The 21937-nt window shown below is 35.3% G+C and overlaps 1 protein-coding gene across 2 annotated transcripts in view; it reads left to right on the top strand.

The window, feature by feature from the left end:
* Positions 1-18126, top strand: part of wgn (Tumor necrosis factor receptor superfamily member wengen) — a 24964-nt gene extending 6838 nt beyond the window's left edge. For both annotated transcript variants that reach the window (XM_018459316.1, XM_018459315.1), the window contains exons 2-5: positions 4839-5357; positions 6075-6255; positions 11417-11545; positions 17826-18126. In XM_018459316.1, the coding sequence (XP_018314818.1) occupies positions 4842-5357; positions 6075-6255; positions 11417-11545; positions 17826-18034 (1035 nt within the window). In that variant the 5' untranslated portion in view covers positions 4839-4841 and the 3' untranslated portion in view covers positions 18035-18126. The remainder of the gene's footprint in view (positions 1-4838; positions 5358-6074; positions 6256-11416; positions 11546-17825) is intronic.
* The last annotated feature ends 3811 nt before the right edge of the window (positions 18127-21937 follow it).

Here is a 21937-nt window from a genome sequence, read left to right as displayed (position 1 = left end):
GCGTCGCGTCTGAGCCTATAAGATGCAAGGTTGAAGAACATATAAACCGGTTTAGGCCCTTATTCCCTGGAGTCAGGGCAGTTTTTTAGTTACTATTATTAGAGGCACACATGTGGCCGTGTTAAGCCATTTGTCGACGGCGACGGGACAGCGACGAGAGATACCATTTAATAAACGATCGATCAGAAACGTATGTTGTAAATTAATATCATTTGATTTTCGTTATTTCTAAAATTCAGCGTTTCGCGGATTCTATATTACCCAAAATCACAATTTCGTCGAATGAAAGATAATACTTTACGAAATCTCGCAATAAATTCGAAGTGTACATACAATAGTTTTACTATTTTCCATTAGAGATTCCTTTATTCGAACAAGGTTGCGAACAATCCGTCTTGCCGAGGCCTCTCCCCCGTACACGGCACACGAGCGATGCTGTTGCCTCACCGTGACAACCGACTCGTGTCCGTAATCGTTTTCGAAGCGTGCAATTGGCATCCTAATCACGGAGAGATGAGCTCGGCGGCGGAAGATTGCATTTGCGACGAACGAGCGACCGGAGTCCCACGAGAGCGAGCGAATCCCGCGAGCGGATCGCGGGGTGTCGCGTTGCATTCTGATCGCGCGATTGCGTGCATACATACGTGGACGCACTTATGTGCGTGCCCGCGGGAGAAATATGACATGCGGCGATTTGAAATGGACGAGGAGCATCTTTATGCAGGCTTCTCGCGCGTATAAATGACAGGTATATCGCGTAACACGTACCATTCTTCTAGGTCGATATTCATAGTCCGATTTTATATTCAAGATCGTCTTGAGACTCCTGTTGTACTCATCACTATAACCATCTCGGATTATTGCAATGTTGGAAGCAAAAGAATAATTCTTGCAACTTTATACTTGAATATAAATATTTTTTCAGTAAAAACAATACTTGTAATCGATAGAAATAGATGTGTAAAATATACCGAAAACTAAGTTTTTATTTTGGGACGAAATTAAATCGTATACTTATATATTTTATATATTTATTAATTTGACAGTTTATCATAGCTGTGAATATAGTTTATTTCATCTTCGGTTATACATAATTTATTTCTAGATTATGGTTTTTATTAACTAATGAAACAAAAGAAGAGTTTTCGGTATATTTTATAAGTCGGTTCTATCGATTGAAATATGTTTCCATGTTAATACATTTTAAAGAATTTTTATTTTGTTAAATACATTAAGAAGCGCCAATAACGGTCTGAACGTTAAGATGTTGAACTATTTTAAATTCATTTTTAAATTAATTAATTTTCAGAAATTATAATTGCGTGCCGATATGGTTGTCGGACTTTCAACGCAATCAAATCTGAAATATTAATAATCCCTCCAAAATTCCCAGCTTAAAAACTGTAATAAACTTACTCGCAATAAGTTTATTACAGTTTTTAAGTTGGAAATTTTGGGGGAATTATTAATATTTCACATTTGATTGTAATAAACTTACTCGCAATAAGTTTATTACAGTTTTTAAGTTGGAAATTTTGGAGGGATTATTAATATTTCACATTTGATTGAGTTGAAAGTCCGACAACCATATCGGCACGCAATTATAATTTCTGAAAATTAATTAATTTAAAAATGAATTTAAAATAGTTCAACATCTTAACGTTCAGACCGTTATTGGCGCTTCTTAATGTATTTAACATAAGCGGTCTTTCAATCTTATTATTTTTTATTTTGTATTTTCTCACTTCTAACGTTATAATCTGAGAGTATTAATGAGTGAACAATAGTTTTAAGTCTGTTAATCTTTCGAAATATTACTGTATGCATTTTATTAGACGGAATTTTAATTCTTGCACGTTTTGTCACGAAAACAACATAGACTGGATATTGTGTAAATATCGCATAAAATCTAAAAGGTTTAAATTTTGTTTTTATAATAAAGAAAATCTGAAAAATAAGTATGTTTAACAACAAAAGATAAATAATAAAATATAAATTTCTTCGTAGTTAACTTGAAACATATAGCAGATCTCAATCCAAGTTTGTTTAATAGGGTGTTCAAATTTTTATTTGAGAAATTCTATTCCTTCCGTTCTTTTCGCCTTTGGTTCAAACAATGCTTGCCTTTCTGCGCGAGCTACACGAAAAAGAGACCACTTCCATTGAAAAGGCTCGCTATCGGATCACCGTTAGATAACGAAAAAGTTCGCGTACACTTTCGGCGGATGCATTTATAGCCACAAAAATAACGCACGCGCGCTTATTTCGGTCGATTGACGCACGCTGAATTTAGTGGGTACTCTGAATTCTTTTTTTTTTTTAATGGTTCACTTTTAGTACTGAGAGCCGCGTGAATTTTTTTGCTATAATACATGAATAACATTGGTTTCAACAAGAACAATTATAATTGTATATATATCTATATTTATATATAATTGCAATAAGCATCTATTTTTTTATTCATTAATTATGTTACGCATTGGTTTTATAAAGTAAATCTGAATCAAGTTGTATCTTGACATTTCATTAATTAACCCATTAAAGACCGCTGGTCGATTTTTCGACTAAAAAAATAGGTCAACTTTGGGATGCGAAATTTTTGGCAAATAGGCTCTTTAAGGGTATAGTAGCTTGCCATTAAAAGGATTTTAAATTTTGAGAAAAAATTTGTCTTAGTCCTTAATTAAGCAATTTATTCTCAAATTACATTATTTGACAAAAAAATTTACTGATCTATCATTACTGATATCTCAATAATGAACAGAGAATTCTTTACGCTACACTTGCAGTAATTCTTAACAATTCTTCAAAAGGTATAATAAACATAGAAACATTCGTTATAATTGAATTCATAATTAATAATTAAAATACACTGAAGTTGAATTTTCGCCACAGAGGAGTTTCGGCGTATTAACACTGGAACCGCGGCTGTGCCATTTTTGATCCATTTGATAATTTTTCTTTTTCAGTTTATTTGGATTTGCACGTGGAGCTTTGAATTTTTGTGACTTTTCATAAATAATCATAATTAATTACCAAGTAATTTTACTTTTATGGTGACAATCCTCTCTCGTAAAAAATTAGATTTATCTTGAACCGCAATTAGGTTAATTTAGACCCGCGGTTCTGGTGTTAATTACGGGGATAATCTCGTCGTATAGACAGTGCATTGATGGACGCAGCTCATGATGCGCACCATGTACAGTGGATCACACAAAATCTGCAGATTGTATAAGTTTTCTGTGCATCCAGCACCCACACACGATGGTCGCCACACGATTGTAGACACATACGATTTACACACACAATAGCAACGGCATACACGCTCGCTCGTGCGTGGAAACGAAGGCGCGTAGACGGCTGGCCGCAAGCTATGACGTAGATGGATCGCGATTCAACGGCGGATGTAATTACATCGCGAACGAGCCGGAAGTGGAAACGGTCCGAGCGCTTTTGCGGCCTAAAGAGCGGCTTTATACGCTCGAATTACGCCGATCGACCGCGATCGACATCGCCGACTCTCCATTATTACGTTCGCAACGCGATGGAGAGATGACAAGCTTGTTGTTGTCTGCCACGTGCGAACGTGAGATCGAACGGCTTTCCGCGGTTCGAAACTTTCGATCTTAGCGGAAAAGATCTCAACCGTAAAGAGAAATAATAGTTTGACTATTTTGAAGCAATAAATTAAAAATGATTGATGACAAATTAATTAGTTTTTTTATAAATCAAAATGCTATTTTATTTGCAAAAGGTAATTTTATCATTCTCCACTTCTTTGTCAAGAATAAATATTTATTTATACGTTCATTATAATATTTTATTTATTAAAGTATTGGTTATATCTAAAATTTTCCTATTTAATTTAAAATCTTCTGAATATTTAAAAAAAATATCCGATATAATAAATATAATAGATTGAAATGACATGGACTGCTCTTCTCATTTTGACCTATATATGATTTAGATTAACTCTTTAGATTAATTCTTCTCTACACGGAAAGGGTAGTTTTGCTGAAATTAAAAAATTTAGTTAGGTACAGGTATTTGAAAACAATTTTGTATATCATCAAAATAATTATATAGGACATTCAAAGTTGCTAGAATATCAAAACTTTTTACAGCATTGCTCATATTTGAAATTATTACGTAATTATTTTGATGGTCTAATAAAATTATTTTCAGATCTATATCTAGTTAAATTTTTATTAGACATTTTAACAAAATCGTTTCTTTCCGTGTATTTAAAATACTGTGTATTTAAAATAAATATTCCATAAATCACACACACATGTATCTTATCAAGCAACCAAATTAACAGAACCAAACCATCGATTAATTAAACTGATGAATTTAAGTCACAATTAAATATACAACTAACTTACATTTGTTTCTAATAATGTAACTTAACTTTAATCTTGATTTAACTTATTTTTTATTTCTTTCTAATTCTAAGAATTAGAAAAGGATAAAGAGGAAATTAAACTGAAATTAAAGTTAATCTACACATAGGTAGAAATGAACGTCAGTCCAGTTTTATCATTGTAAGATTAACTTTAATTTTGGTTTAACTTACGGTTTATCTTTTTCTAATTCTTTAAAATTAGAAGAAGATAAAGAATAAATTGAACCGGGATTAAAATCTTACATTGGTGGAATCGGCCTTAATTTATCAAATAAACAGAAGTCCTCACGATTTCTATACGGAGATACAAATATCATAATGCGTTGAAAAAGCGAGAGAGAGAGAGAGAGAGAGAGAGAGAGAGAGAGAGAGAGAGAGATTTGTTGATGATCAATCGCGCCCTGACCAACTTCGTGTGTAATAATGATCGCAGGTAATGCCAAGGGAATCCTGTCCCGGGTTGCTGTTGACCCTGGTGTCGATATTCGTCGGCCTGTGCGAGTCCTCCGCCGCCCCCGGAGCCGCAACATCCGGCACCCAGCAACCACAGCCGCAGCCACAGCAGCAGCCGCCGCCACAGTCGCAGCAGCAGCATCCAATTTGTAGGCCCGGTTTGGAGTTCTGGTCCACCGAACGCGCCTCATGCTGGCCGTGTACTCGATGCGCCCCCGAGTTCATCTTGAGTCCGTGTGTGATTCACAAGGACGCGATATGCGGTCCACTGTCAGCGTTCGAGCTCGACTGGTCCTTCCTGTCGTCGACGGCCAGGAAGAGGCCCTCGCGAGCCGGCGATGACGATGGGGCCGTCACCTCGAACGCGTTCCTACGCTTCTCTGAAGAGAGGACGAAAGAACGGCCCTTCGTGGAAGCCGATAATCTCATCAATCCCGGTCGTGAAGGCGACGGAAGTTTGGGCGACAAGGAGCCGGTCTCCGCCTCGCAGGAATCGAAAGTAATTTCGAATTAGTTTTACAGAATTTTTAAGTCTTTGATCTCATAATATCAGTTATAGTTTCTATTTTAATCGTTTAATTTTAATTGATAGAAAATCTTGTAATATAGGCAGGAAGGCGGGAATATAGAATTGAAAAAAGATTTTGTGATTAATTCCACGAAAAACAGTATGATATTAACCCTCCAGAACTGACGTCAAAATCTGTAATACAGTTACTGTAATACAGAACACTATGGGGCTTATTTAATATATGCTGATTAAAAGGCACAATTAATTTATTATCAATCGACTTTTAAGTGAATTAATTCCTGATTAACGCATCGGAACAATAGATTAGTTTCTCCAACATACCAAGAAAAATCAATCCCCCATTAATAAGCATAAAACAATCAGCGTGCGTTTCGAGTTGGCGAAAGCTGGCCATTGCTTTCGCTCTATTTACTATGCAGCGTAGAATCGCATTGCCAAAGTCCGATTGCATTCCATGTCGTGTTTCGAAAGTAAATAATAAGAAATAAACCTTATCATGGTGCAGTTAAATAATTTTTTCGGAAAAAAGAAAATGAATCAATCAATGTCTTTCATTTTTTCCTTTCCATGAAATGAAAGGCTTCATGAAATAAAAAACTTGGTTGATTATTTAATGCTTTATGCATTATGTGTTATACGAAGATCCGTGTCCCGGTCTTAACACGCTGACTTTATGATACGCAGACCCCGCATGATCCTCGGGAGAGGAGAAAATCGGCCGTCGAAGACAATCTACCGTGGGACTGGCAGACCGGTGCTCTGGTCCTTGCGGTATGCGCCTGCATAGTATTCTTCCTGGTAGCGGGATGCTCGGCTATCGTTTACGCGAGGCAATGGCGGCGGATGAAGAGGAACTTCGAGCCAGGTAAGAAAACATCAAGAGAAATAATATATAACGTAGGATAATAGAAACAATTAGGACACATTAGATATAATCGAAATAATTATTTCTAAAAAAATTCGAACTCTTCGCATTCTTCAAATATTCTAATCGTCGGTCTTCATACAGCACAGATTAGTCCAGCAATATTACAACGATACACTGAAAAAAAGCTAAAAATTTATTTGTGAATTATAATGTTTATTTTATTGAAATAAGTCCTTATATAAATATGTGGCGAAAATAAAATTTTATTTCCAGCAAATAAATCTATTTTATTTTTATACAATATTATAAGATACAAAAAAGTAATAGGAAATAAATAATTAGATTCCTTATAATTATATATAAAATTAATATATATAAAATTAATGAAAAAGGGCTAATATGGAGTCAACGCTGTAAGTAGTGAGCAAAAGTTCTATAAATAATTATTTAATAGCTGTTACAAAATTGGTATAAATTATGAACGTTTCGGCTATTGTTTTTAGCCATCTTCAGCACAAAATTTGCAAAACATAAAAATATATATCTTACTCTAATACATCTATTATCCGAACATCTCCTTGATCTTAAGATTAAATGTCCATTATAATAAGATACGTTTCACAGAAATACTTAAATTTCGTCATCATTTTTTATAATCAATGAATATCGAAAAAAACATCACATGTAACATTTACTTGTGAATATTTTGACTTTTTTTTCTGTGCATTGCAACGTTTCAATAATGTTGCAGCAATGTTACCGCAGCTTGTGTGTGTTGTATGGATTATTTCTTCTCCGCAAAATCTTGAATAATTCATTATCGGTACCTATAACGGTTTTAATTTTTAATCGCGCGCCTGGTCGCGCATTTTTTGACGTCGCATCACGTAATAAGAATAAGGGCGGAAACCGAGTCTTACATAACGCATAACGCACAATGAACAAGAATATAAACTAATTAAAGTCCTTCATTTCCTTTCTTTTCATAAAAGAAAAGAATCTGCTTGGTTGATTTTCTTATGCCTTAATATGCGTTAAACGAGAATTTATGCTCCTACCCTAATTGATTGCTATGCATCCACGATACCTCCTTCCGAAACAGGGAAGGGAAAGGATCAGTATCTCGCGAAGCAAAGGGAGCCGCGTTGTCGGGATGTTCGCGGAAAGAATACAGGTGCAAGTATACATTCACGCAGGTCGGCGAGAGACAGAAAGAGAGAGACAGAAACAGAGAGAGAGAGAGACAAAGTCCCTTAAAATGCATGGCGGGATTTTCTTCATTAGAGGGCCGATCACGGCCGCTCCTCACCTTGGATCGACCTACCGCGCCCGGATATGACGTTCCCCAACCAACGTCCAACGCACAGTGCGTAACGTCGCCCACGCCGTCGCGTCGTTATTGTTCCGTGTTTGCTACACCCCAAAATATAAGTAACGATTGTTCCTCAGGTGCGAATCGATTAACGGTAACGATGAGCTGACTCTCTATGGGCTGTTTTCGAATGGAGCTTCGTAGAATTTACTTATTTTTTTACGATCGAAACAACGAAATATTTATTTTCTTAAGTATAATTGTATTAAAATTAAAATGAATTTTAAAAGGTGAAAAATAATTCTACAATTAAATATATTTATCGAGATTTTTATTGGTGAAAATGGAAAAAAGAAAGAGGCGAGTAGCTTGTTCCATTCATAATTCCATTTATTTATTCATACTTGATATAAAAAATTGAATCAAAGCGAGTTGATCTTTCAGTTTTTCCGATTTAAATTCATTCTCTCTGCGAGTTACTGTATAATTTCAGCTTTGTATCCTAGAAAATTTCTTAAATCGATAATATAAAAACATGATCAAAAATAAAAAAACAACGTAACAATGATTAGCCCTTAAATATCTATCTTGCTATAAATGTTTTTTTGCATTATTTCTAAAATTTGCTTGAAAGAAAATTCTCCTGTACCTGTTTAGGAAATATTATAATTATATCCTCTTTTTCAAGAGTGGCTCAATTTTCACTCTTCAGAGTGAGATTCCATTCCAAAGAATTTATAGAATATCATATTATAATGAAGGATATTAGTTTTCAGAATCTGCAGGGCATAACGTTTTTTGCAAATATATCCAATTTTATCAACGTATATGTAGATTTTAACTTGAATCTCGGTTTAACATTTTATTTTTTCTAATTCTAAAAATTAGAAGGTAAAAAGTAAATTAAGTTGAGATTAAAGTTAATCTATATTGATAGAATTGCACAGCCAAAGTTGTCTGAGAAAAAAATACGTGCTGTTTTCGGCAGACACCACATATAATCCATATGTATATCACGGCTCACGTAAGGAGTGAATCGGAATCGCGTAACAACTCTTGCAGACACTCGACGGCGTGTTGCACGTGTATACAACGTTACTATCTGCATTTGCATAACGCAAAACTCCTGCTCGAACAGTACGCAGAACTCCTCCTCGCAGGAACTCTCCCCGTCGTCGCTGTATACGCCTCTTCTTTTCACTCCTTCTCTTTCTTTTCGCCTCTCCTTCTGCGAGCCGACGTATCGCACTACGTATCGCGTGTACGTTTGTGGGAACCGATTCAGCCACGTTTCGTTAATGAACGCCGTATGAATGAAGCCTCTCGTCCGTCCGGCGGGTGCGCGCGCGTGTATCGCCTTTCAAATCTACACTTTCGGCGAAACGCACGCCGAGCGTTGTAACGGCGTGTCGGCAGCGCGAAAAATACTCGAGGGCGAATTGTATGTTTTTTTTTTCCAAATTAAGAATCTTAACAGGATGCTATATTTCAAGACAAAATTAACATCAATATCGTTAAAAACACACTGTTACAAATTTCATGAAAATTAATATACTTTTAACTTACACAATTTGAACTTAATTTCATGACATTACATTAAATTTAATGTGTTTATAACTGAAATGTATATTTGTGTACATGTATATGAAATTTAATGTATTTTTCATGAACATTAATGTACTTTCCAGAAAATTTTATGAAAAGTACGTTAAATTTCATAAATTTAATGTACACGTTCATTATATTTAAGTAACTACTGTAACTTAATTTTCAGTTAAATCATTTATTACTTTTAATTTCGTTCATAACCACAAGCTTCATTTACGTGTAAAGGAAGCTCGTGGTCACATTTCTAACAGTGCAAATAAGCATCGAACAAGATGAATGAGAGTACGACGTGGTTAGCAATACACAAATAGAAAACACAGAGAAATGCAAAAGAGAAAATAGGATTGCAAGAAGCGAAAATTATAAAAAATTATTTAAAAAATTAATACATATTTTTTGCAGGACGAATCTCGAATAACAACCTCGTTCCGCGTTTCGGAAAGACATTCTCATGTAAAAATAACATTTCGAGGCTACTTCGAGCGTGTTGCACGCGAAATCCGCTGGATTTTATTGCAATTGTAATTCCATTAATATTTATTGCTCGCGAATTATGTACATAGCTAATTAATACTAATTACACATGGTATAATCGCGTGTCCGCGCGGGCGATTTATGTATTGTATGTCTAATATTAATAAAAACGGTTACAATTGCTGTATCCTACCTGTAACTTTGATCATATTTTATAGTACATGTCATTGCGTTGTCGCCGGAAGTTCGTATTATCAAAGCGAGTCGTAATCGCTATCGTTCTCGCTATTCTCTCCAAACAACAGTAGGAGAAAGCATATATCTATCTAACTTTTTTTATTTTTTCGCTCCTTTTCATTCATTTTTCAGAAAATATTTATCGAAGTTCACATTTCATGAGCAGATAAATGAATTGATAGGTAAATACGAGTATTCGACAAACGGAGATGAGAGAAACTCTTAATTCAGTTAAGACTGATTAAAAGTATATCAGATTTTAATGCTGAAAATTCACGTGATAAGATTTTATTTTTAAAAATATAGAATAAATGTATTCTTGAAAAGTACACTGAATTTTATTTTAATAAACTAGTTGAAATATAAGATATAACTTGGAAAAGAATGTGAAAGCATTACGTTTTAAAGTTTAAAAAAAAAATAAAAATAAAAGTGCACACACGCATCTGATTTTTCTTTATTTTACTTGTCCAGCATTTAGCATATGAACTGTGTGTTTATTGAGACTTCGATCGATTTTATTAATATACACCACAAAGGAAGAGTGAAAAATGGCGTTATTTTCGCACCTATGCTTTTATAAAATGAACATGATTGGCAACCGTGAAACGGACGCTCGGTATGCGTGTGTAATCGGTACCGTTTGATTGCGGCTGACGGTCGGCCCACCCGGTGCTTCTGATTAGGAATGGCGGTCAGAGAAGCAAGAGGGGTCGAGGACTTATGAGGATACTGCTCGAGTCGGAAGCCATTAGGGGAACCGAACGTATACACCATAGGGCTCCGGAGAAAATCGAGCCGCATTCCACAAACGTCCTCGACGCATTCCACGTCGACTGCACTCGTTTTAATGTAATGCGCGCTGCAAATGCATCTTTACGCTGTCAAGGGATTTTATTCGGATGACGTCACGCCGTCTAATTTGCACATGTGTATATTAATCTACACATTATATCTCAACAGAGATAAATATACACGAAATATTTAATTAATATATTAATAGACAAATGTTTTTTAATTGAACTATTCAATGAGAAAGTCTTCTATATAAAAAAGTTTAAATTTTAGACTATAGTTATTTTTAATATTTGTGTAATTTTTATAATTTTTGATGGAATTATTCGAATGATTTATTTCAAAATTGTTATAATTTTATATAAAAAACTATAAAGTTAGTATTTTTATTTGGATGATCTCTAACTTTGATTTAAAGTAAAATTTTTTAAGCATAATTAATAAGTACACTTTATACTTTCAAAATTGTAAAAGTACACATATGTAGAATAAAATCTTTAAGCATTTATAAAATTATGCTACGTATTAAATTTACAGTACACGAAATAAAAGTTACGTTCGTAAGATATTTTAAACAATACCTTCTACGAGATAAGATTCGCGGAACTGTCTGATTTATAATATTTGTTAAAAATTTACAATATTTGAAGAATATTTATATTTATAGAAAGAACGATTTGGTGTATTTAAGTACGTGGCGCATCGCTGACTGGGTTATAATTTTTGTTGCAGCGGGTCTCGAGGAAATCTCAGCCAGGTTGAACCTGATGGTGAAGGCGGAACTGGCCGAGTTGGTCGCAGGGGCACCGATGAATCCAGGTGATCCCGAAACCAGATGTCAGTATCTCGAGAAGCTTTTAGGTAAGCAGAATTTTAAGACCTCTGTTTGTAGCTATAAATCTTTGCGACGACGACTACTTGATGTTACCACCTGTGAGAGTTGGTCGTCACTCTTCTCTAGGCGATTGATGTACGTTTAGATAGAGGTTGAATACTCGACAGTGCTTAGCGGTGAAGATACCACTTACGTCCATACATATATTCCAAATACATACTGTCAAAAATCAAAAGTGACATATAGCCGGTTGTCATACTTATAAAATTAAAGATGCACGTTTATTTTTAAATGTTTTAATTATTTCAAATATATAAGCTATTTTTCAATTGAAGAAATATATAAACGCAGAAATATTAATAAGTCTTAAAATCCAGCTTTGATAAAATAAGCTTATTTCTACTTATTGTTCGTGTATATTAAAATATTAGTCGAATTTCGTTTATTATTGTTTATTTATCTGTTATTAAACTATTTTATTTAATTTTACATTCAGTGTTGGAGTACAAAATCTCTTCTCTCATTTAAACAAAAAATTTAAATCTCCTACAAATTAAATATCACACATAAATTAATTTATTTCCTAATATTTTAAGTACTCACTTATTTTACTTGAAAAGTCAACATTGTCGAATTGCATGAGAAATATTTAGAGTATAAGCGAGCACGTTGCTCAACTTCGGTAGGCACGAGGGTAAAATCGAGACGTAAAATTCGGTCTGCGTCGTTACATATGCTCGTCGCTTTTGCAATCAACACTTCCATTGCGCGCGGTCGTGTAAGATGTAGTTGCGTGCACGTTCGCAATGATCATTTTGTGCGCCGAAAGGAAGACCGGGAGGGAGGGGGACCGGACGACAAATGGACGGGTACGATCGCGCGGGGGACGGCTGACAATCTCAAGCACACAATAAATTCGCTTAACTCGCACCGCACTTGAATGAGCTTCACACGCGCGCGCGCGTTTCACACGGGATGATTGTGAAGTACCGTCCGGTTGTCAGCACGCCGGAAGTCTTTGTTTCTTTTTTCTCTTTGCAGGCAGGGGCGGGGAATACGTCGCTTAAGTATTAGACTTGATCTATAATACAAGGAAAGAACGATTTTGTTGAAGTATCTAAAAATTTAGTTAGATACAGATCTGAAAATAATTTTGTTGGACTGTTAAAATAATTAACAGTCAATGAAACTCAAACATGATGGAGCAATGCTGTAAAAAATATTTTTAGTCTAGCAATTAATTTGTGCGTCCTACATAATTATTTTAATGGTTCAACAAAACCCCTACAGCACAAAGTTGCACATAAGTTGCAGCAACACTGCTGCAATATTGCAGCAACATTGCATGTTACAGCAGCATTGCAGAGATTTTGCAGCGATATTGCTATAAATTCTGTGCTGTATGGGAATTATTTTCAGATTTGTATCTATAGCTAAACTTTTAAATGCTTCAGTAAAATCATTCTTTCTGTGTAGGGATTACAGTTTAAGCGTTGAAAACTTTTTTTGCCTGAAAAAACGTCATAATTTAGAGTTTACAGTAAAAGGCTAAAGGTTCACTACACTTTTGTAGACCAAGTGTTTTAGTCATCTATCCGAGACACGAATCTCGATCTACTTTTGATCGGTCAAGTCGATTAGAATCTTAGATTAAAACGATAAAATCAAGACGATCCGAAATAAAATCGGTCATGTCTACAATGTAAGTGAGTGTGGGTGTAATATGTTCAAGACATTAGAACGTATCTTCCGCTACGAAGGTTTTCATGCGTGCTAGATTATATATGGCGGGAGGGGAAGAGATTCCGTGTTGACACACATACTTGGCACGTGGCTCATTAACGAACTTTCATTCAACACATTATTCTTTTACGCGTTCGTTTCCGCTACGTACGATACGCGATATTTGCATAATACGTAACATCACGTTCCGCATCTTTGCCATGGAACGGACGGGGGGATCTCGAATACAGGGGGACGGATATACATACAGCTACGTTGAGAAAAAAAAATTCTAAATTTTAATAAATACTTATTTGAATAATGTCAACTAAACATTTACTTACAGTAAATAAATATTTCCTTGATAAAAAAATGATAGATTAAATCAAATTACTTTTGTATCAAATAAATACATGTTTACATTTAGTAAATATTTACTTAGAACTACTTAAACAAGTATTCATTAAAATTTAATATTTTTTTAGTGTATATATGGATAAATTTTTCACACGTCCTATGTAAGCATTTCTCTTCTTCTCAGAATATAAATTGACACATCGTCAATCAATATGATCCGATATATTTCTCAATCCTGTAATTTTAATTTCTCTCTTAAATAAATTAAAACTTTCAATTTTGTAACGAAAACTGAAGACGGTCTTTTTTAAGAATTTCGATGTGCAGAATTAAACCCCGGTTGCGTTCTTTTATAAAATTGAAAACGCGCGTCAGGTTTGTGTCTTTATAAATTGTCCTGGAAATTTCCGAGACGTTATAAGTTCCGACCTTCGTGTTTCGCCGAAACCGACCAAAGCCGCGGTCTTCTGTGATATCTATCGCATCCGTACGCGTGATAAATTGCAAAGATCGCCACGGGGGGAGAAACGCGCACGTGCGTTACGTCAGAATGCGGATTTTCGCACGCGTTCGAATCGCGCCGCGTCGCGGTATTTTGGGAGACGGCGGCTGTCTGCAGTGCAGACGGACGGATCTTAAAAACAGACGAGACGGGATGAGACTCGCTACGCTGCACTCTCGCCGCGAGAGAATTATTTATTCGTGCGCGAAAACAAAATGACGCGATTGTTCGAACCGTTCGGGCGTTTGTCTGCCTTCATTCATACGCGCAGCGCGACTCGGCACCGCACGCCGCGCTCTAACTTTAGCGCGCGCCAAAGTCGCGTCAGCGCCGGCGGGTTTGTGAATAATAAGCACGGTTTACAAGATAGTACGGTAAATGGTCAAAGTGTTTTTTCAAGCGAGATTGTTTGCTATTCTCTGCCGGAAAGTCGAGCTTATTAAATTGAGAATACAAGGCCCACGCTCGCGCGCGTGAGAGAAAAGTTCAGTCCATCGTCCTGCCTCGCTATGCGCGATGATGGTCAATAAATGGATGAGATTATAAATGAAATGATGGATACGCAATGAATTAAATATATTCAATATACATTTCTGTTTTTGTTGATTTTTTTCTCTTTCTTTTGTTGTTTTATCTGTATGAAATTTTTATTTTTTTTCCTTAATTTTTTTTGTTGTGTATACAGTATATATTACCTGTATTTACTTCCTTCTATTTTATCTATATCCTAACAAATAATTTAAGCTAATGTTAATTGTCATCAAATGACGATCAAACGATGATAAATAACATGAGTTTGTTTGATGGCGATATTATCGGCTGTTGCCAGGATTTTGAAAGAAACAAAAAAATTTTTAATAAATATTAAATTGTATAGAGTAAAACTTTTAGAGTGAATCTTACGTTAAAGAGTGAAATCTCACTCCTAATCCAATATTCATCTTAAGTAATGTCTTAAGATGCTAATACGCGCTGGCTCTCTGATTGGTTCGTGACATCTTAAGACTATACTTAAGACAGTTTTAAATATAAGAATCGCGATTATAAATATCGGCTTTTAAAATTGAAAATTGAGATTTCGCTTTAAAAATTTAGAGAGTACAATTTTCCTATTATTCGATATACTACAAAAATGAATCATTCATTTCTTTTAAAACTCTGACATTCATCTGCATGAAGATAAATAGAAGACAATAAATATAATAGTTAAAAACATTTTCAGAACTAGGAAGTCTTAAGTAGATGAAATAGATGTATATTTAAAAAATATATATATGGAAATATATATTTTTTAAATATAAATGGGAGGAATTTATTATAATATTTGTCAAAAAGTTGTTTAAAAAATTTGCATCTCCAATTGAAAGAAATGTGTAAAAATAGCTATCATTACACATGTTAGCGCATAAATACCAGAAACGGAGAAGTCAAAAAGTCCACAATAGAGAATTGGAGAAACTTCAACGAGAACAAAAGAAAAAAGAAGTGTAATCCTGATATTTTAACGAAATTTTTTGGGTTTGTCCTTTTGTACGGAACTAGTGTATACTCATTGTTAAAATAAAATCGATATATTTAAAGTTTGGCGAAAGCGAGAAAAAAGTTTTAGTTCAGTGACAAAGAACAGGTCTATTATTGCTGCAGAATCGCTACCGTTGGAATTTTCCACTGTGACACCACATTGCAGTTTTGCCTAAGGGTGAATCGCTCTGGTACAAAATCATACCGGCTCACAAGGGCTATTTAAGGGCTTTCAGTGCAATCGGATTTATGTCCATTTCAATGTAGATTAACTTTCATCTCAGTTTAGTAGACAAGAATCAACATTATACAGATAAAAAAATAGCGATCGTTTGCGTTACTTTTGTAATCTAGAGTTCTAATGCCCATTACAAAATTACTGAACGCTCATTGAACGATAGATGATTTCGATGAAAAAGGGAAGGTAGCCAAAAGGAAAACTCGATTGTCGATATTCACTCAAATAAAAGAATTACTCTACTCTCGTAATATCTACAGTTCTCTAACCGAGCTCGCCACTGCGCGTCGCCTTGTTGCACTTTCGAGTTTGACGCGCGTAAGCCGCGCGAGCGTGAGCCTGAAAATCAATCCGTCGCCAATTTTAGCAGCGGCCGGTGCGTGGCATGGCGTGGCGTGGCGTGGTGTGGCGTGGCGCGTCAATATACGCCACGCTCTCGGCCGGAAAGCGAGACGGGCGCGCGCGGGATCTTTTCCCTCGGCCGGAATATTTCATTGCGCTCCCACGCCTCGGAAGTTGTATTTATATGTGGACCTGCCGCTACCGGAAGCGTAATGCGATGTACATGGTGCTCCCGAAATACGCGCGCGTGTCCGACGTGACGCGTGTACCTTCCCTCGAGCCTCGCCGCCGATCACGTTTTAATCATTTCGAGTTTTTGAAGGATCCCAACGAATGAAAATAACAAATCACTTTTAATTAAAGATAGGGTAACTCCGGTATATACGCCGCACCTATCAAAAATTTAATTTATTAAGTATTATTTACTATGTTTATAATAAACGAAATATATCAGTAAAAACTTTGTACTGTCTACTACTATGAAAAAAATATTAGAAATCCGAAATATTTATTTTTCATATTAAAAAATAAACTTTTTGAAACCTTGTATTTTTGCCGCATATCTCATAGGGGTGGGATATATGGCTACTCATAGGGGGAAAAAGGGTATGTACGGCTCATGAAAAATTTACAAATAATGCAAACATGCTTAATAATACAAACATGCTTTACTATTCCACTACACGTATGTATCACGAAATAACCACTGAGTCTTTTACACGTCCTACATTAATCATTTTATGTAGATTATAACTTATGATGGCGTTACTTATTAGTGACAAATCGATTCAACTCACAATAAATTCATTAATATTAACAGTAAAAATCTGAAATCATAACACAATACTAATATAACATAAAGGCATGTAACAGAGTAGTTACGGGAAAATTACCCCCACTCCTTCTATTTTTTCTGACTTCTGCGGCGTAAATCCCAGCGCGGCGTATTTGCCGGAGTTATCCTAATGTCATATGTATGTTTCTTATCCTTTATATAATGATCTCTTTTTTTATTCTACTTTAATTTTTGCATTAATTAACACATTTTAATATCTTATTATTAATATCATAATTTTCTTGCTATTGCACAATCTTCACGCAAAAATACTAATAGTCTTTTAGCTTTATGGCTTCTATATCTCTTCTAATAATACGTTTTTCATAATTATCTTCCACCTCAATCCTTATATCCTACTTTCTCTTTCTACAATTTCTTATATTACAAGATAGTAAAACTGATAAATGGTTTAATCGATAACAAAGTCATGCGTTTCAACTTTAAATGCGTCATCATGCCTTACAACATTGCTGCAATATTGCAGAAATGTTACGAAATGTTTTTTGCTTATTAAGTTCCTTCTTTTTTCTTCTCGAAAAATTCTTCGAGTTTGAGTAACATTAATCCGCTTGAATCAGATCACTTGTAAATAAATAAAAGAGATGCGAAATATCTCTGTACACAACCGAATAAAAAGTTAATTTTTATTCTATACAAAAATATTGTCTCAAATCGCGTTCGCGACAAGATCTCTGCGTTTCGAAACGCAGAGCCCGATGAACTTCTTCTCCCTTCGCTCGCACTTGACCAACGGGGACGGTGAAGATTCGTTTACTCTGCTTGCAGACCGGAAACGGGAGACTCCGGTGGTAGCAACGGCGGCGACAGCGACGACGGCTGCAGCGGCGGCTGGCTGGCCAGAGGCAGCGGCCGGCAACTTGTATATCGAAGAAGGGAGCACAACGACACCGAGGAGTAAGCGATCGCAAATCGCGCGGATTCAGCGTAACATCGAGACCATTCTCAGTCACAAGACGAATCAGGGCGCCGATTGATCGGGGATCACCCAGTCCGGAAGATTCCCTTAAACGAAACGCACTCTTAGAGCGGTATTCATAGTCGAATCTTATATTTAAAACCGTCTTAAGTACAGTCTTAAAATGTCATGAACCAATCAGAGAGCTGTATTAGTATTTTAAAACATTACTTAAGACGGTATTAAAATAAGAACGGACTATGAATATCACATACCCTTAGACTTGCTATGTAGGGTCTTCGTGCGTTTTTTCATGAATTTAGATCGGTATTCATAGTTCGTTCTTATTTTGTGACCATCTTAAGTAATGTTTTAAGATGTTAATGTGGCTCTCTGATTTGATTCATGATATCTTAAGATTGTACTTAAAATTCTTAAATATAAGAATCAATTATGAATATCGGCCTTGGAATCATTTTGCACGAAAGATATCCAAACGAACTGTAATCAGTACCTCCCTCCGAGGATCTCTCGACGAGCTCCAGCAAGGATCTAATAAGGATCTAACAGAATCGATTTCGCGCTTCTCAAAGCGTTTTCAGATTAAGTCATCCTCGCGAGGAGAAGAAACTCGCGGGAAAAATTTTGGAGATGTTCTCGTCGAGATAAATGAAAATTATAAAATCTTCTAGTATTAATTCCGAAGACAATCTTGCAGATCAGATTCTGTTGACTGTCTTCAATTCGTCCATCTTTGACGAAGAATTCAGCACATTCGGAGGAACAGGAGCTAAGCATTAAGTCGAACTACGTCTATTTTGTAATTCGATATTATTAAGTGTAATGTAGTTGTAATTCGTTACGACAACCAGGCAATCGAATACTCACACTTTGGATCGGCTGCGCCATACTCTTTCCAAGCACGTTATAATTATCGGAATAAAGAAAACGAAAGAATTACTAATTATTATTTAGTAAAGAATGTCGCAATGTAATCAATTCTTAAAATATATGCTTATGTTTTAGACAAACTTTGTTGAGTTTCTCTTAAAATTTAAGTTAAATGACTCAAACTCATTAATTTGTCTCTTAATGTAATCTTTGTAATCGATTATATAATTACAACTTGATTATTAAATTTCAGATCTTATCAGAAGTAAATTCTTACGTAAATTTCTTATTATAATTAACGTGATGTGTAGGGGAAGGTCAGGTGAATCTGACATCTTAGGTTTTTTTTTGAAGATTTTATTTCTTGGACGGCAAAAATTAAGTGTAATATGATATGGAACATTTTTCTTACACCCAAACCACCCTTTTAATTATATATTTTTTAGTAACATTGTCCTTATTCTTAGTATAAAAAGATTTCGGCTTTCATATATGTATAGCTAAATTTGTCAGGGGTTTGATAAATGCTGCCACACGCTTCTAAAATTTTAAACAATTCTTGTCCAATATCAACTCTGTTGTATTACCCGATCTTTCTCTTATATATTATTATAATGGTGCTATAACATCTGGATGGTGCAATTTGAAAATTCAGAGAATGCTCGATTAGAGAAATTATTCCACGTTAAACATTTATCTACCAATATTGGCGCAGAACCGAAATTATTTTATGTAAGAGAAAGAGAGAGAGTGCAATAAAACAATGAACAAATTGAAATTTGTTTTTCACGCGTCTGATCAAGTCAGATTACATGCAACTTATCTCTTTCTCTCTTTGTTTATTTCTCCCTGGTAAATTAATAAAACCGTCATGAAGAGACGCGATGTCTCCTGCCGTGTCCCGGAGCTCGAAGGCAACTCGAGTAACGAACGACACGATCGTATATATCCGGGGGATTCTATTTATTTCTCTCTTCCTCTTTCTGATAGCTTTAACACGACGAACACTGTAATATAAAGCGCTTCTGTATTCATAAACGCATGGTAACGCAAGCAATAAAGTAAGATTATAACATTTATCGATAGGCTGTCTTTATTTCTTTCCTGGAAGCGGTGGAGACGACATATACGGAGAACCTGCGATATCCGGGAAACGTCACGTATATAAAATACATATAGTTCAGATTTAAACAGGTGATTTATATCAACTTTTTTTTAGCAAGGATATAAAGACGTGAGAGAGGTTATTATTTCATGTGTGAACTTTTAGTCCAATTACTTCTTCGACTAATAGAGAATACAAATATTGTCATTTATTTTTAAATATTCTATTTAAAACTGAATTCGAGAAACTATTTTAAATACCATATAACTAAATTATTTACATCTCTGTATTCTATATTTTTAAAATATTTTAGAAGTTAATTTTTGCAGAAAGCCTTTTATTTTAAATAATTTTCAATTAAAAAATGATTAACACCTATTTTCTTTCAAATAAAAAAAAGTGACATTCTATTTACTTTTGAACATTTTGAATCTTGATTTTTGCGGAAAGCCTTCTATTTTAAATAGCTTGCAGCTAAACAAATACCTTTCGATATTTTTACTAATAGATATTAAATTTAAATTACGGAACAAATATTATACAACTATTTCTGAAAAATTATGCGTATATCGTTTTGAGACGCAGAGATACAATATGAATCAATTAATTTTCACCTACACACATTTCCGATATTATTATTGAAAATTGTGTTATGTATAATACTTTCTAAGATCCTTGACGAGGTAACAGAACGCGTAAATCGCGAGCTTATACGTGCCGTCACGCACAAAGCCTGGATTCTATTGCAGGAAAGTTGGAGACTGGTGAGCCAGAAAGAAAGAGAATAAGACGTGTACGATAAAAATTCTCTCCGTTCTATTCCTTATATACATAATATTCATGTATTTAGATTGTACCCATTACACCGTAGTAACATCAACAATATTTTTTTTATTCCATTCTTATCGATTTAAATATATCTTTATTCGTATGTATAAATAAATTGTGGGAAGGTGGGGAGAAAGGGGAAGTCGAGGGAATAAGGTGGGTGTGTGGGTGGCTTGTCGTGGGTGTCTAAACGCCTGTCTCACACTCAAAGCTGTGCTCGTCGTACTCTCGCTTGCCCTAAGATATATACCTTTACGTCTATCTTCTAGCTTTAAGACTATTTTCTTTGTAAACGTGATCACAGTGTAAAGGCGTCGCTATATACGCTAAAGCGGTAAGCACATATGGTGTGAACACGGGTTAACACATGCTCCTGTGTCCTGTACATTTGAATTTTTTAATCACACCTTTCGCTCTCTTCTCCGTTCTTCTTTCTCTCTTTTTCTCATTTTTTTTCCGACTAAAGCCTTCTATCCCTCTCCTCGCACGAATATACGCAACTTTCTCTTATCCTCGATGAAATAATCCCAATCAGGCACTTTTTTGTTCACAATTCCGCTCCGAGGAGCCGCACGAGAGTACGACAAGCGCGCGCGCATCTTTTTTTTTTGTAAAGGTATCTAAAAAGATTTGTACGTCAATGATTTAATAAGGATCGAAAGTGCGAATGACGAACGTGTTCCTAATAATGAACATACGTGCCCTGCGTACAAAATAGTGGTAGTTTCGCGACAGCTCTTAAATATGTTATATCGATCGAAGATAGTAATAATTCGTGTTCGTTTACGCGCGAGAAATCTGCCCGATGGATCTCTCTCGACGCTCATTGTTTTTTTTTTCCTTTTTTTGTTTTACACGTGAAAATTCGCCCGTTGTAAATTATATTATGCGACATCGGCTCTGTTAGAAAAGCACCGTTAATATTAAGACATTCGCTTATTTAATCGTATAGTCCCGTGGTCTCCGGTCCTCTTGGAATGCAAAGCAATAATAAATTACTTAGACTCTAATAAATAATTATAATCGTATTAAATACTATGCGATATACAGAATAGTTATTTTAAATAACTACAACCATTTACAGCAGTGTCCGCGTGTACGTGTATCTCTTCGTCTCATTGCGTGAGACGGCACATATTTATATATATATATATATAT

Source organism: Mycetomoellerius zeteki, unplaced genomic scaffold (genome assembly GCF_001594055.1).
Source record: "Mycetomoellerius zeteki isolate Tzet28-1 unplaced genomic scaffold, Tzet1.0 scaffold82, whole genome shotgun sequence".
Taxonomy (NCBI): domain Eukaryota; kingdom Metazoa; phylum Arthropoda; class Insecta; order Hymenoptera; family Formicidae; genus Mycetomoellerius; species Mycetomoellerius zeteki.
This window is presented reverse-complemented; position numbering and strand designations above follow the sequence as displayed.